This window comes from Mobula birostris, chromosome 3 (genome assembly GCF_030028105.1).
Source record: "Mobula birostris isolate sMobBir1 chromosome 3, sMobBir1.hap1, whole genome shotgun sequence".
Classification (NCBI taxonomy): Eukaryota; Metazoa; Chordata; class Chondrichthyes; order Myliobatiformes; family Myliobatidae; genus Mobula; species Mobula birostris.
The window spans coordinates 49,502,915-49,516,751 of record NC_092372.1 but is presented as its reverse complement, the minus strand read 5'-3'; the positions used below and the strand labels follow the sequence as shown (position 1 = coordinate 49,516,751).

The 13,837-nt window shown below is 39.6% G+C and overlaps 1 protein-coding gene across 2 annotated transcripts in view; it reads left to right on the top strand.

The window, feature by feature from the left end:
* Positions 1–8,394, top strand: part of adamts6 (ADAM metallopeptidase with thrombospondin type 1 motif, 6) — a 291,316-nt gene extending 282,922 nt beyond the window's left edge. For both annotated transcript variants that reach the window (XM_072252609.1, XM_072252608.1), the window contains exons 23-24: positions 2,689–2,845; positions 5,116–8,394. In XM_072252609.1, the coding sequence (XP_072108710.1) occupies positions 2,689–2,845; positions 5,116–5,225 (267 nt within the window). In that variant the 3' untranslated portion in view covers positions 5,226–8,394. The remainder of the gene's footprint in view (positions 1–2,688; positions 2,846–5,115) is intronic.
* Positions 8,395–13,837: the final 5,443 nt, after the last annotated feature.

Genomic DNA, 13,837 nt, shown 5'->3' with positions numbered 1-13,837 from the left:
TGTTTTACAAAGCTCTTACACAACCTGTATTTGGTTCTCCAGGTGCTGGAGATAATATTGTGACCATCAGATGCAATACTCATTACTCTAAAGGGTACACATGGATCAGTGTTCTCCTTGAAAGAGTGTTTGTTTCCCTGTACAGGTGGGAAAGGAAGACATATATGGACAAGGGCTTCATCTTCTGCAGTTGCAAGGGAAAGTGCCCTAAGAGGGTAATGGATGTAGGTCTTAATGGAAGAGCGAACTAGGGTATACAGAGTGATTAGTCCCTTCGTAATGCTGGGTGAGGAGGGAGAAGATGTGTTTGGTGGTAACAACTTTAAAATGGCAGATGTTACACATGATGATGCTGTGAATCTGGTGACTAGTGAAGTACAAGATGATAAGGGGGAGAAGGGTCAAATAAGTGCTGAAAATGCAACAGCTGCAATTGAGAGTTTTGTCATGGTTGAGGAAAAGAGTAAGACATCTCATAAGCACTGGTGTGAAAGGTGTCGATCACCAGAACAGATACAATAGAGCCTAGGGGACAATGGAGGTGATTTTCCAAGAAGGAATCTGGGAGATGGTGTCAATTATTATTGAATTGACTTTATTTCTTACATCCTTCACATACATGAGGAGTAAAATTCCTTACGTTTCATCTCTGTCTAAATGTGCGATCAAAGTAATTTATAAGAAATAGACCAGTCAATGTAACATAGAAATACACTCAAATCAGTGTGATTTGAAGGTTGGAGGTGGGGGAGCCCACTCTTACCACTCTCTGGCGACCTGACAGGAAGTCCAGGATCCATCTGCACAAGGCAGGGCTAAAGTCGAGGTCTCTGAGCTTCCTGTCGAGCCTGGATGGAATTATGGTGTTGAATGCTGAACTGTAGTCCAAGAACAACATTCTCACATAAGCATCCCTCTTCTCCAGCTGTGTAAGGACAGTATGTAGAGCTGTGGCTATTGTGTCATCTGTCGATTGGGTGTGTTAGTAGGCGAATTGTAGGGGGTCCAGTTTGGGTGGTAGCAAGCTGCAGATGTAATACTTAAACAGTCTCTCAAAGCATTTGCTTATTATTGAGGTGAGTGTGACAGGATGCCAGTCGTTCAGGCACGTTACCTTCTTCTTTTTTGGTACAGGGAGAATGGTGGGTAATTTGAAGCAGGAGGGCACTCTACACTGGGAGAGGGAGAGATTAAAAATGTCTGTAAACACGCCTGCCAGCTGTGCTGTGCACATCCTGACTACTCACCCTGGGATGCCGTCCAGTTCCGCAGCCTTGCAACAGTCCACTCGTTGGAAACATCTGCATACCTCAGTCTCAGAGATGACCAGGTTGCAGGTTGTAGCGGTGACTTTCCTTGGAGGCTCAGAGTTAGCAACATCAAACCAAGCGTAAAAGCAATTGAGCTCATCTGGGAGAAAGGCCGCAATGTTGGTGACACCACAATGTTTGGCTTTGAAGTCTGCGATGGTATGCAGTCCTCACCATAAGTCACGTGTGCTATTCGTTGTGAATCTTGACTCAAGCATGTCCCAATATTGTTGCTTTGCAGTCTTGATAGCTCTGCTCAGATCATAGCTGCTTTTCATGAGCTTCTGATTGCCGGCAATGTAAGCCCTGTGTCGCGCGGTTAATTGCTCACACGGAACTCTTGATCCAAGGTTTCTGGTTTGGGAAGATCCTGACCAACTTCTGGGGAACAACAATGTCAATGCGCTTCCGGATGAAGCACATGACTCCATCTGTGGACTTGGAGACACCCTGATCATGGAAGACATTCCAGTGGACATCAGCAAAGCAGTCCTGCAGCATGGAGGCCAACAAGATAGCTATTGGAGTGTGTCAGTTTTGGATGGATACTTGTCATTTATCTATCATCTGAGATTAAAGTAGAAAAGTTGAGAAAGGAAAGAGTAAGAGGCAGCCCTTGTGAAAATGAGAATGTACTGTATAGCTTACATTATAAGGGACTACTTTATGTTTTAGTAACACATTGTTGCATGCGCTATTAGGTGCGTATGTGTGTGTAAAAGTTCGGACCCTACCTGTAAAGAACCATGAAACTTAGTTCCCCTCTCCAGCGTTTTTATTAATAACTTAGTTGTGTAAACAGGCCACATACACAACAGAGAACAAAGTGGAAATTTGCAGCAAAGTAAGGTAATTTTTCAGTTTGGTTTGAGATCTAGAAGTTTAAGAAATACAATCAATTTACCAAATTTGGACTGAACAAAATCTATTCCAAATATTGCATGCAAAAACCACTGTAGCTTAGAATCATATGACTTTCCATAGCCATATCTTTGACTTGGAGAAAGTTAGAGGATTTAAAAAAGGAAGTAGTGAATGAAAGAAGCTCATCTTGGCAGATGAGGGGAGTGGTGGTGGGGGACTGGTTGGACCTCTGTTCATGGAGAATGTGCCCCTTAACATCCTGTTAAGGAATAAAGGTGTGAAGGGCCTGAATATCCATGGTGTAAATAAAGCATCTGCGACTCGAAGCTGAAGACTGTCAAAGTGTCAGACAGCATCAGAGCTTCCATGGGCTGAAAATGGGAGGAAAATGAACAATGGGTACAGAATAGGGTTGAAGTATGAAGAAATAATGTTCTTGGAGTAAGAACAGTCTGAAAGCAGGGGTCTACAAGGACAGCCTTTAACATGCATTTTTATTCTTGATTTATTGCAGTGTTCTGCACAATGTGGTCTTGGCCAGCAGATGAGAACAGTTCAATGTCTTTCGTACACTGGCCAGCCATCTACTGAGTGTCCTGAAACCCTTCGACCACCCTCAATGCAACAGTGTGAGAGTAAATGTGACACTACTCCTATCACCAATGCAGAAGGTAAGTACTTAAAAATATACAGCTTGAGTGGGTGACATTTCAGGAATGAGTCTTTTGGGATCTCTTCATTCTGAATTGTTTCAAGGATTTTTGTACACGTTCCCTGGTGCTGTAACTTTCCAAGTTGTTCCAGTGCGGTGTGCTGCTTGCTGTTTGAGTGCCGGATCAATTAATAATGCCAAAAAAATGATCTGTCAAGTTAAAACCACAGAATTTGCGAACTTCAGGCCCTTCCTACAATTTCAAAAGAATCATACTTGCGTAGAAATTTGTAAATAAGCAGCAGATTTACGTCATTTTTTTTATTACAAGTGTAAAGAAATTGGTCATATCTACTTATAAAGGTCAGGCCATTCAAGGATATAATTTGAAGACATGCACAATTTTGATAGATCATTTCACCATATAAATAACACCCAGATTTTGACAGGGAGCATGAAAAATAGTGTTGCTACTCACCAAGCCACATGCAAGATTGGTATTTATAAGGAAACGATCTGAACCAGTAGATTGTTTTCATCTTGAGTAACTGGCAAAGTCAGCTTCTTCTATGCTCCTTACTTAGTGTTAAATATGGTACTTGGTTTTGGAGCATATCAGGCATTTGCAGTCAAAATCAGTTCCTTGCAATAAATCAGTTTTTAAAGAATTTGAAAGAAATATCTGTATGTTTTCTCAATTGATGACAGAAGTGAGGTTACATTTATTTTAACCACTTGTGAAAGTTTATACCAGTGAAAGACATGATGTTGAACTCAGCATCTGTTTGAATTCTTGAGTTGTACTTTTGAATTACTGTATTTTTTTGAAGCCAGACTTTGAAGGATTGCTTCTGTTAAGTGTAATGTTACATTTACTGTTGAGACTATACTGTAGTACAAACACCAATAGTCCAACCACAGCTACAGTGGATGAAATACAGTTCTGTACCATTTCTTTTAAAGTACGTGTGTGGCTGCAGGATCCAGACAGTCCAAGGTCATCTGAAACCTGAACCAAAATGGCATTTTAATCATTTTTCATGCAGTTTCAAGTTCTTTTGTAGTTTATGTAGTGTGTTAAAGCACCCCTCACAGTAGCTGCAAGTACTTGCCATTTAGTATTTATTGTTTTGACCGTAATGTATATCCTTGGTGCATTCCACATCTGTAAGTCAAGACATGGATATTTCTTACAATTCATTGATTCCAGATGAAGTATTATTTTAACCAATGGCTAGGCAAATTTCACAGAGAACATTCTTCTCATGGTTATAGTACATTTTGCAAAACCATATCATTAAACAAAGGTAAACTATGAACGTCATAAATCTAAAGTAAAAACTGGAAATGGCAAAAATAAGCATTGCTGTAGTCAGTATCTGAAGGAGAAATATTAATTAATCTACTGGAAAGAATCTTTCATCGGGCTGATAAAATGACAATTTTCTAAAGAAGTTAATTTTAAACATTGTTTTACAGTTGTATTTTTACAAATTATGAAATTGTAATGTGTTTTCAATATAGTTAGACTAAGCCAATATCATATTTTCAAAAGAACATGTTTGACAGATTTTTGGAAACCATAATATAAATTTTCTGTTTATGACTAACCAGAAGTTCTCATAGCAACAAATTATAGGATAAGTGCCAGTGAAAATTTGAGTTTGATGGAAGCATGATTCAGAGAGAGAGAGTACTGGAATGTTTTAAATGTGGCTCTGACCTGTGCTTTCCTAAAGTGAGTTCCTCTCGATGGGTACAGATCCAGAGAATTTGTCCATATGCGTACCATATGAGTGCCACAGTAGCATACCGGTTAGAGCGACGCTATCACAAGTGGGGGTAGCAGAGTTCAGAGTTCAATTCCAACGTTATCTGTAAGGAGTCAGTACGTTCTCCCCGTGGAATGGCTGGATTTCCTATGGGTGCTCCAGTCTCTTCCCACTTTTCAGAGGCGTACCGGTTAGTAGATCAATTGGTCATTGTAAGTTGTCCTGTGATGAGGCTAGAGTTAAGTCAGGGGTTACTGGGTGGCGTGGCTCAAAGAGCTGGAAGGGCCTATTCTGCACAGTATCTCAATTAATAAGTAACCCAAATGAATGATTATATATGAAAAAGTGGTTTCTGCAATGCTAAAAGAAACACTGAGAAAAATCCCACGTCAGTTCATTAAAAGTTTAGTTCTTCTACATTGGAAGATGTGGGATGTTTCCAGTAGAGATATGTACATCTTGGAAGTGAGATAATTTCATATCTATACTCAGTGTTATCAATTCTTTTATTTCATAGAATGCAAAGATGTGAACAAAGTGGCTTACTGCCCACTGGTGCTGAAGTTCAAGTTCTGCAGCAGGGCGTACTTTAGACAGATGTGCTGTAAGACCTGCCAAGGACACTGACCCAAAGCAAGCCTCGTTAATTCTATCATGGAAAATGTGCCTGCCCTGAATTCAAAAAGGATCGGGATTTGATGTCCCACAAACTCTACCCTGTGGAAATTGTAACCACTGGTCAGCTTCAGCTGACAATAATTTGCTGTTATTTTAACTTCTGTGAAGTGGGATTTTTTTTTAAACTAAGGTGCTGGACACAGAGTGGAGGAGATGCCAGTTCTAAGTTTTCTGCTCAGCAACATGAAAAACACTCAGCTGTTAAGGACACGCACGTTCACTTGAACAAATTGAATAGTTGGTTCATCTCCAGGGACCAGAAAGTTAATGTAATATATATTGGACCTAAATAAGAGAGAACAGTTTGTATATGTTCAAAAGCTGATAAAGCAGAAAATAATAATTATGTGAGCTTGCCTAGCTAAATAAAAACTCTGAAAGATATGCTTTCAACACACTTTAGGAACAATTACAATTATTTATCTCTCACAACAGTGACCAAAAGAAGTTTTATAGTATCAACAGATAAGTTATTTAATAAAAACCAAAAATGGAACAGATTTTTTCTGTACATGGTGCTACATTTCTAGTCCTTTCCACTAAAATTCCTATTTTCAAAACTATGTGGTTTAAAAAGACGATACCCCAACACTGGAAATCTGAGTCAGGTTTGCTCCATTTAGTAAATGAAATTGAAAAATTATTCCAGTAAGGCTATTGAGTGCATCCAAATCAATGAAGGTTCCTTGCTGCCAACCAGACATTGAAGTTTCAAACTTAAGTGTACAAAGTAATTTTAACACTTTTTAAATTTGCTATGTTTTTCAACAAATTAAAGGCAAACATGGCTGATAATTTACCATTGTGAAGTAAGGGAAGGCAGAGATTTCTCAGCCATTGCCCTCCCAATCTAAAAGATGCGCAGAGCCTGAAATGTACTGCTCTAACTGCCCTTGTTTACACCACTGGTTTTGGAATGGCTTTGTCCACACAGGCATCTAGTTTCTTAAACCAGGCTCCGTTCAAGCAGTTCTGGTTGAGACCACCATGCTAGGTATAACACACAGACTATCTGCTTTGAAATGAGACACACCTATCAAAAAAACTTGCAATAAAAAAAATGCTCCAGGTGCTTTTCTATTTCAAAAGAGGAAACCCTTGTTTCAAAATCATTTTTGTGCTGCTGTCGAGATAAATGCAGCCAAAGAATATTTGGAAAAGAGAAAATATGAATGATGTTAGAAGCTTTAGTAGCACTACTCTCAGTAGGAGTATTAGCAATACATTATGTTTAGATTTGACAATGTATTGTTTACCTGAAATAATATTTAAATGTGAAACCACATAGTATTTGTACACTAAAGGTAAAACCAGACATAATTCCAAAGCCCAGTGCTTGCAAAGTAAATGGCCTAGCTTGATTAAAGACTCAATATGGAGGTAATAAAAGAGGATACTTGTTCATATTACTATAGTACTTGAACACTTGCAAGCTGCAGCAAGTACTTAATGAATGTGCATTTGTGTTGAACTGTGCCTCTTTTGTCTAGTGCAATGAACCTATCGTAAGTGAGAATATTTGTAAATCATTGTGTACAAAATCCATTAACATGCAAAACAGGGCACTTTTCATCAGTTAAGTGAGATTCTGTAGATTTTGAATGAAACAAATTTTTAGTAGAGTACATTTATTTTCATTTCAAAGGAATTATTTTAAAGTAATTTTCGTGAAAAATGTGATTCTTTAAAATAAAGAAAACTAACTAGCTAATTACACATCAGCTAAAATACTTAATCAGCAAGGATGTGATTTGTTACACAACAATGTACAAGTTAATAATTTCCTCTAATGGCATCTTGCACAGGAAATTGTCATTTTGCATATTTTTATAAAGTCATATGTACGAAAAAAACCTTTTCAGATGTACAGTAAATGCAGAGCAACATAAGTTTTTGACAATCTATATAGGATGTTGTGCTGCACACTCAGTCATAATCATGAAAATCTTGTCTGTCACCTACTACCTCTGGACAGTATTTTTAAACTGCTTTCTTCTATAATACAACTGGCCTTGCCAATGAGGTGCTTGTTCAAATGCCTATAATTGGGCTTGCTTACAAACTAGTTCCATATATTGGACATCATCTTGAATAAAACTAATCAGTCTACCTTGGTGCTGTCATGCCTTGAGAAATCTGAGCTATCATAAAGGGAACAGTGTTGCTATGACAATCCCAAGAACCAGTGCTTAATACTCCAGGGCATGACTCTTTTAATCAATAAATATTTCACTTTAACAAAGAACTATGATTAACTAATTCCTCCTTACCTCAGATTATGTATTAACATTGCAAGACTTGTTTCCATGGATTGGTTTGTTTATTGTTTTGTGGTACTGGTGCTATATTACAAGGGAGTTGAATGCACATATCTACACTATAAGAGAGCACTGACAGTGGAATTAATGCAACTCCCTCAACCTCTATTGGATAACATTATCAAAGGGAAAAGGATACAAAAAACAAATTAATAAACCAAGAAAATAAATTTTCAACTGGGACCCAAATAAAATGGACAGAAATTGGATCAGAAAGTGTTTAAATAGCACAGTTTATTGCTGCTGCTACCTTGTAGCCACCTTAATATCAAAGACTGAATCCTTTGTAGTTCTCAAGCTGATAACAGTTAATTGTTTAAACTGTAAAGGAATTTGACAGGCCTGCCATACTGAGAAGAATACTACTTTGTAGCCAGTACAATGAAGAGCCCAAGGCAGACACTACAGTATTATCAGCATCTGGTCATATAGACTAAGAAAGGGCTTGTTCACAGAAATACCCCCAAGGTGCATACTTCATGGAGCGGTACATTTAATTATGGACTCTATTAATCACTGAATGTCACATAAATATCCTTATCCAGAATGGAACTAGCATTGTATTATTGTGATTAGTTGCTTATATTTTACATTCAGTATTAATGTGGTACACTGTTATTAAATATTTCCTTTTTGGTAAATTATATGCTAATTTATTGCCATGTTTCATGACACTTGTTCTCCATTCATTTCACTACGTATATTGAAAGTTAATGCTGAATGCAGTGAAATGGTGTTCTGTATTTGTGACACAGGACTGTTTTTCTTTGGTAATTTAAAACAATAAAAGTGCAGCTTCTAAACCTAGAAACAGTTTTGTTTCCTTGTTGTTTATTTAATAGATCAATTCTATAAATTGTCTGCAGGATAATATAAACTTGTAATACATATGCATATTCAATACAGTGGTATGCAGAAGTTTGGGCTCCCCAGTCAAAATGTCTGTTACAGTGAATAGCTAAGCAAGTAAAAGATGACCTGATTTCCAAAAGGCATAAAGTTAAAGATGATGCATTTCTTTAATATTTTAAGCAAGATTACTTTTTTATTTCCATCTTTTACAGTTTCAAAATAACAAAGAAGGAAAATGGCCTGAAGTAAAAGTTTGGGCAACCTGCATGGTCAGTACTTAGTAACGCCCCCTTTGGCAAGTATCACAGCCTGTAAACGCTTTCTGTTTCAATTCTTGTTTGGGGGATTTGCACCCATTCTTCCTTGCAAAAGGCTTCTAGTTCTGAGAGATTCTTGGGCTGTCTTGCATGCACTGTTCTTTTGAGGTCTATCCACAGATTCTCGATGATGTTTAGGTCGGGGGACTTTGAGGGCCATGGCAAAACCTTCAGCTTGCGCCTCTTCAGGTAGTCCATTGTGAACCTTGAGGTGTGTTAAAGATCATTATCCTGTTGTAGAAGCCATCCTCTTTTCATCTTCGGCTTTTTTTTAATAGACGGTGTGATACTTGTTTCCAGAATTTGCTGGTATTTAATTGAATTCATTCTTCCCTCTGCCAGTAAAATGTTCCCCGTGCCACTGGCTGCAACACAAGCCCAAAGCATGATCGATCCACCCCCGTGCTTAACAGTTGGAGAGGAGTTCTTTTCATGAAATTCTGCACCTTTTCTCCAAACATACCTTTGCTCACTGCAGCCAAAATGTTCTTTTTTAAACTTCATCAGTCCACAGGACTTGTTTCCAAAATGCATCAGGCTTGTTTAGATGTTCCTTTGTAAACTTCTGACTCTGAATTTTGTGGTGAGGTTGCTGGAAAGGTTTTCTTCTGATGACTTTTCTATGAAGGTCATATTTGTGCAGGTGCCACTGCACAGTAGAACAGTGCACCACCACTCCAGAGTCTGCTAAATCTTCCTGAAGGTCTTCTGCAGTCAAACGGGGGTTTTGATTTGCCTTTCTAGCAACCCCGTGAGCAGTTCTCTTGGTAAGTTTTCTTGGTCTTCTAGACCTCAACTTGACCTCCACCATTCCTGTTAACTGCCATTTCTTAATTACGTTAGGAACTGAGGAAACGGCTACCGGAAAACGCTTTGCTATCTTCTTATAACCTTCTCCTGCTTTGTGGGCATCAATTATTTTAGTTTTCAGAGTGCTAGGCAGCTGCTTAGAGGAGCCCATGGCTGCTGATTGTTGGGACAAGGTCTGAGCAGTCAGGATATCATAAAGCTATGAAATTTGCATAACCTGGCCTTTCTTAACAATGATTGTGAACAAGCCATAGCCCTAACAAACTAATTAAGGTCTGAGACCTTGGTAAAAGTTATCTGAAAGCTCAAATCCCTTGGGGTGCCCAAACTTTTGCATGGTGCTCCTTTCCTTTTCTTCCCACTCCGAAATTGTACAAAACAAAAATAATACACTAATGTTGCTTAAAATGTTGAAAAGAATGTTTCATCTTTAACTTTGACTTTTGGAGATCAGTTCATCCTCTACTCACTTAACTATTCACAGTAACAGAAAATTTGACCGGGGTGCCCAAACTTTTGCATGCCACTGTATATACTGTATGTTCTGAAGCAACTATATAAAAACAGACTTCATTTGCAGGGTCTTGTTAAAATCAGCTAGAATCTAGATCTTGTTTTCTCATTTACAGTATGATCCTGTAGAAAAAAAACATATCCTGACCTTCTGCAATATATATCATGGTTCTGTACATGTAATCTAAATGGTTGCAAAAAATATTTTTCATCTTAATGCAGTGTAGTGTATCTGATAATTTGTAATGCTGCTATTGAAACTGGAACATTTACATCAAATATCCTGAAGGAATTAAACACATTTTCAATTTGTATAAGACCTAGGCTCTTACACTGCAAACGCAAATTATTTTGATCCTGATTTTACTGCCATTTTGCTTGTTTGCAGAAATAAATTTCTTTCATTGAATTAATGTTTTGTAAATATGTACTTCCACACTTACGTACGACAGTTGCAATTAGTTACATTCTACCGGGATACCGACAGCTGGCTTTCAAACATCCTCAAACAGCCTGAAGAATATTTGAATTTGCTGTTGTGAGTATATAGAATTACAGAGTAACATTACACGGATACAAGCCCTTCAGCCCAGCAAGTACACAGAGCCCACCATCTCGTCACAATTTCCTGCATTCAGCCTATATCCCTCTCATCTCACCCTCTCCAGGTATCTTTGTAAGTGCTTCTTGAATGCATGCCTCATACACTTCTGGCAGCTCATTCCATATACTCTACACCCTGTGCATGAAAAAGGTCCTTTTAAATCTTGCCTTTATCACCCAAAATCTATGCTTCCTCGGTTGGGGCTCCTCTACCAAAAGGGTAAGAGGTGTTACCATCCATCTTATCTAGGACTTTAATGATTTTTTAAAAAATCAACCCTATGAGGTCACCCCTCATCCTCCTGTACTCCAAGAAATAAAGACATAGCCTAGACAACCACTCCCTGTAACTCAGACCCCCAAGTCCTGGCAACATCCTCATAAATCTCTTCTGTATATTTCTCAGTTTAGCCACATCCTTCTGAAAACAGGGTGTCCAAAACTGTACACAATACTCCAAGTGTGGCCTCACCAATGACTTACCCAAATGCAATATAATATACCAACTCCTATATTTAGTGCCTTGTCTAATGAAGGCCAGTGTGCTAAACACCTTTTTCACCACTCCATCTACCTGTGACCTACTTTCAATGAACTATGAACTTGTACTCCCAAGTCCCTCTGTTCCATTACATTCCTAGTACACTATCATTCATAATACAAGTCCTATGCATTTTAGGAAGTCAAATCTGCATCAGCTTGCACTTAGCTGTATTGAAATCCATTTGCTACTCCTCAGCCCACTTCCTTAACTGATCAAGATCCCCCTGTAATCTATGCCAACCTTCTTCACTATTAGCATCAACTTCTAATTTCATATCATCTGCAAACTTGCTGATCAAGTCTTGTGCATTCACATCCAAATAATTTATATAAATAATGAATAACAAATGTCTCAAAGCTGATCCCTGTGGCATGCCACGAGTCATCTGCTACCATTCCGACGAACAACCTTCACCCACCACCCTGTGCTTCCTACGTCCGATGCAATTTTGAATCCACATAACCAGCCTCTCCCTGGGTTCCAGGGGACCTAATCTTCCAAACCAGCCTATCATACTGGACCTTGTAAAAGACCTTGCCAAATTCCAAATAGACAACATCCAGTCGCCAACCCTCATTTACCTTTTAGATTACCTCTTCAAAAAAAAACACAAGAGATTTGAAAAGCCCAACTTTCTGTACATAAAATCATGCTGACTCCTAATCAGTCTATCCAAACGCTGGAGAACCCTGTCCCTCAGACTTTCCACCAGTAACTTCCTCACTACTGATGTCAGACCGATCAGCCTGTGGTTCACTGACCTTTCCTTGCTACCTTTTTTAAACCATGGAATTACGTTAGCCAGCTTCTAGTTTGGGAATTTGAGGCAAATGACTCCACAAGAGGCTCTGTTATTTCCTCTCTAGCTTCCCGCAACGTCAGGATGGACTTGATGAGGCCCTGCGAATTTGTCACCTTAATGAATCTTCTTACTTCCTGTGAAACCATGATTGTCTGCTTAGTATACACCAAGGAGAAATATTTGTTAAAAACCCTACCCATCTCCCATGGCCTGCTGATCTACTCTCTCGCTAACCAGCATCAAGGGATTTCCGCACTCCGCCCCCTTAAACCCTATGTATTCTTCCTTCCTGACCAGAGCATCAATACCTGTAATCAACACACATAAAAGTTGCTGGTGAACGCAGCAGGCCAGGCAGCATCTCTAGGAAGAGGTGCAGTCGACGTTTCAGGTCGAGGCCCTTCGTCAGGTCTAACTGAAGGAAGAGTGAGTAAGGGATTTGAAAGTTGGAGGGGGAGGGGGAGATCCAAAATGATAGGAGAAGACAGGAGGGGGGAGGGATGGAGCCAAGAGCTGGACAGGTGATAGGCAAAAGGGATACGAGAGGATCATGGAACAGGAGGTCCGGGAAGAAAGACAAGGGGGGGGGGACCCAGAGGATGGGCAAGGGGTATATTCAGAGGGACAGAGGGAGAAAAAGGAGAGTGAGAGAAAGAATGTGTGTATAAAAATAAGTAACAGATGGGGTACGAGGGGGAGGTGGGGCATTAGCGGAAGTTAGAGAAGTCAATGTTCATGCCATCAGGTTGGAGGCTACCCAGAGGGAATATAAGGTGTTGTTCCTCCAACCTGAGTGTGGCTTCATCTTTACAGTAGAGGAGGCAGTGGATAGACATGTCAGAATGGGAATGGGATGTGGAATTAAAATGTGTGGCCACTGGGAGATCCTGCTTTCTCTGGCAGACAGAGCGTAGGTGTTCAGCAAAGCGGTCTCCCTGTCTGCGTCGGGTCTCGCCAATATATAAAAGGCCACATCGGGAGCACCGGACGCAGTATATCACCCCAGCCAACTCATAGGTGAGGTGTTGCCTCACCTGGAAGGACTGTTTGGAGCCCTGAATGGTGGTAAGGGAGGAAGTGCAAAGGCATGTGTAGCACTTGTTCCGCTTACACGGGTAAGTTACCTGTAATCAACTAGGATTCCCTCAGCTTGCCAAGTTTACCATTCATACTAATAGAAGCATGCTTCTCCTGTGCTATAACTCTCTTAAAAAATCTCCCAATTACTGTTCACTCCTTTCCCTTCAAAGAGGTTCATTCAATTGACCTCTTCTAGATCCTGCTTAATTCCCCTAAAAGTAGCCCTGTTCCTGTTTAGAACCCTAACCTGTGGACCAGTACTATCCTTTTCCATCACGTTCTCAAAAATAATAGATCATGGTCCCCTGAGGCAAAGTACACCCTCACTTCCACTTCAGTTCTTTACCTTGTCCCATGCCCTAGGAGAAGGGCTAATATTGCACTCTTCCAAGTTTATTTAAAAATTGGTTTATTTGTGTTGGTCAGATTGCAGCTTGGGTTTTGATTCTTATCCGAGTTTAATTTGTTATTGACAGTTCTGATTAATGATGTCATTAGTAGTCACCCTTAATTGAAATCACACCTAACACAGTCATCACAGGAAAACAAGCTCCCTTTGATCTTGTAGGACAACAACAGATGCTGAGACTGAGAATGCAGGAGGTGTTCAGCAGGCAGCATCTACGAAACTCAGCCACTTTGATTAATATCTTCTACTCCCCTGAAAAACCAGTACTATTTCAAAGAGCTGTGGAAACTCAGTCACTGAGTTCATTCTAAAC